Below are 3,349 nucleotides of genomic sequence, written 5' to 3'. Positions count from 1 at the left end.
ATTTGCTTGTAATCGAAACCATGAAGCATGTTGTGTTCTTTGGTAACAATATGAAATTTTGTTCAAATCAAATCCGTGAAACATGGCATATTCTTTGATAATTCCATGCTTTACTTTTTTTAATGACTAGTTCTTTCTTAAGCACGAGCGTTAACTTTGAACTCGAAACTCCCACTTCTCAACTTACGTAATAATTCAAGCGCTCGCTATTCCTAATGATCAACTTCTTGACTTATGATGATACTTTCAACGTATTAGTATAAAACCAGATGTTAAGACTCAAGTTTCAACTCGAGATTTCCAATTCTCGTGCTTAGTAATTAGGATGTTCACACTTCCTATTGGTAAAACAGCCAACTAAATATATTTTATTCTGCGATTTAGCATTCTACTTTTTTGACGGAAATGATATGCCTTTATAAGAAAAAAGCTAGGCTGCTACATGAAGTATCCTGGTGGCTATAAACACTCAAAGAATGATGTTCCGGGCAGCATCCACGGAGGGAGCCCTATGTGCGCCCCCACCGACCTCCGGGTTCACCTCGGCCACCAGCGACTCCTTGCCGGCCTCTTGAGCAGACGACGACGACATCCCAACAGACTGTGGCGGCATAGACGCGTGGGGTTTGCGATCCGGCGGCTTGCGTGGTTCCTTGTGCAGTCCCTCCGTAGCCCTAGATGAGTTTTTGTAGGAAGAAGAAGACTTCCTTTCCTTTCGGCTAGGGTTAGGGCGACCCTGATCCTCCTCGTGCCGTGATTCTGCAGGACTCCACCCCTCGTACTCCGAGTGGTATGCGCGATCGCAGCGCCTTGGGGAGCCGTGCGATCGATTAGCGGATTCAGCCGCGGTTGTTCCGACGCCCAACCTAGACTGAGATGTGGAGAAAAGGCCACACACAGCCGGCGAGGTGGTGGCTGCGAGGCGGTCGCCTCCAGATCGCCAAGGGCGAGAAACCCTAGCGAAGAGGCAGCTGGAACGCTAGGCACCGAGGGGCCAAGCGATCGGCCTGCGGACATGGCCGCTGCTGTTCTGACGGCCAGCCTCAGCTTGGGCGCAGAAGGGAGGCCGCACACAACGGGCGCGGCGGCCGGCGGTGGCGACGGCGAGGCTATCGCCTGTAGATCGCCTAACGACATGCGCAACCCCTTTACACGACCCTCGGTTACCTTGTCTCTTTGACGCTTCGAATATGTCCTCCCTGCTAGTTAGGAGATGGTAACTTGAGATCTCCATATTTGGGTTTCCAGTAATATAAAGAATGATGTTTTTCTTCACCGGTTAGTTAATTGTAAACAATCAAAGAAAGTTAATTAAATGGAATTGCCTGTACCATGCAACTAGAAACATATCATTATGCGAATCAACCTATGATTGGATGGTTAGAAGGACTGTGATATTTCAGCCCATCAGGGTTCATGTCCTCGTGCTCGCATTATTTTTGAATATATTTCAAGAATTCCGGCGATACACTTTCAATGGAAGGAGACATTTCCGTCGACGCTAAGGCGTCTACGGTGACTTCGTAGATCTCAAAATAATATGTCGGCTCAATCTCTCAAAGATACTCATAAAAATATGGTATGCATATGTGCATTTATAGGGATGAGCGTATGAGCGTATATATGAGCACTTGAGTCGGTAGTGTGTTGAAAAAATCACATCATCAACTCCCGTGGAGAAAAAAGAAACACGTCATATCATTCCATATACTTTTTCAAACCGGCAGAGCAGGGTACACACGCATTCCTGAATCCTGACCCACAAACTACCCCATCGTTTTCCAACAATAGAAAAAGAACTTGGATATACGCCCACTATTCTCCCTCGTTTTGTCAGCCAATGGTCCCTGCTCGGAACCTGCCCCAATTGACCACGTTTTGCCATCGCGCCGCGCCGAGCATAAATAGCGCAACGTCTGAGCAGCTCAGATCAGGCAGCCATTTCCCTTCGGACCAGCGTCAACACACTGAACAATCCATCCATCACACACTCGACCGAAAAAGAGAACGGGAGAGGTGCATAGGAGTGAGCAAAGCTAGCAATGGTGAGGGCTCCTTGCTGCGAGCAGACAGGGATCAAGAGGGGCCCGTGGACGGCCGAGGAGGACATGACCCTGGTGGCTCACATCGAGCAGCACGGCCACAGCAACTGGCGGGCGCTGCCGAAGCAGGCCGGCCTGCTCCGCTGCGGCAAGAGCTGCCGCCTCCGGTGGATCAACTACCTGCGCCCCGACATCAAGCGTGGCAACTTCACCAGCGAGGAGGAAGACGCTATCATCCAGCTCCACGCCATGCTCGGCAACAGATGGTCCACCATTGCCGCCAGGCTGCCTGGGAGGACGGACAACGAGATCAAGAACGTATGGAACACACACCTCAAGAAGCGACTCGACTCGTCCTCGTCCAAGACGTCCGGCCAGGCAGCGCCTAAGCGCAAAGCCAAGAAGCCTGCTGTGGTTGCGAGCGCGCTCGAGGGCCCGACCTCCAAGCCAGCGTCTTCACCGGGGCACTCCCTCTCGATGTCGCCGGAGCAGTCCCTCTCGACGTCGTCCGCCACCGACTACTCGATGACCTCGTCATTGGAGAACACGGGCAGCTCTTCTTCCTGGGAGGAGTTCCAGATTGACGACAGTTTCTGGTCGGAGACACTGGGGATGTCGGTGGACAGATCCAGTTTCGGGATGGAAACCTGCGACACCTTCAGCGTAGATAGCGCATCGCCGTCATCGAGCAACGATGAGATGGACTTCTGGGTCACGCTGTTCATGCAGGCTGGTGACATGCAGAGTTTGTCACAGATTTAGGCCTTATTCTGTTTGAAGGAAATCCAAACGTAGAATTTAGAAATAGTACAGGAAGTTGATAGTATGACACTTGTCATTCTAAGAAATTGTTTTGCCTCACTACTACACACAAAATAAGCTTTGAGTGGATGGACAGATTCCTCCAAAAACACAAAAATTGAATAGTATTTCTATGAAATTCCCGTACGCGTTTTCTACAAACTGAATGCATCTATAGAAAATTAGCTTCTGAAATATATGTTCCTATGCTTTTTGTAAAAATCCTTCAAACCGAATGAGACCTTAATGAGAAAATTAGGTTATGTTACATAGAATTTTTGAAGAAAAGGGATTTTACCCGCCCCATTTTGATTGGAAACCAGGCAATCAAACAAGCCAACAATTGTTCCCCGCGCTCAAGCCTAGCCAAAGTAGTTGCGCCAGATTAGAACGGCAACAAAACAAAATCCTCCAGTTTGTTACAATAAGCTATGAGCGGGGGAGTCATCAAACAAGCGAAAGAATATCAGACCTACATTTCAGACATAACGGCACATTGCGACAAC

At 49.1% G+C, this 3,349-nt stretch overlaps 1 protein-coding gene across 1 annotated transcript; it reads left to right on the top strand.

Moving 5' to 3' along the window:
* The first annotated feature begins 1,950 nt into the window (after nt 1-1,950).
* On the top strand, nt 1,951-2,983 carry LOC119317166 (transcription factor MYB30-like). The gene has a single exon (XM_037591576.1). It carries the CDS (start codon nt 2,043-2,045, stop codon nt 2,802-2,804), a length of 762 nt encoding a protein of 253 aa, XP_037447473.1. The 5' UTR covers nt 1,951-2,042; the 3' UTR covers nt 2,805-2,983.
* The last annotated feature ends 366 nt before the right edge of the window (nt 2,984-3,349 follow it).

The sequence above is a fragment of the Triticum dicoccoides genome, chromosome 6A, assembly GCF_002162155.2.
Source record: "Triticum dicoccoides isolate Atlit2015 ecotype Zavitan chromosome 6A, WEW_v2.0, whole genome shotgun sequence".
NCBI classification, from domain to species: Eukaryota; Viridiplantae; Streptophyta; class Magnoliopsida; order Poales; family Poaceae; genus Triticum; species Triticum dicoccoides.
Note: the sequence above shows the minus strand (reverse complement) of the source record. Positions and strands in the feature narration are given on the sequence as shown.

Excerpts from the sequence above, each read along its gene's own strand:
- LOC119317166 (XM_037591576.1), top strand. The coding sequence starts at position 2,043 with ATGGTGAGGGCTCCTTGCTGCGAGCAGACAGGGATCAAGAGGGGCCCG.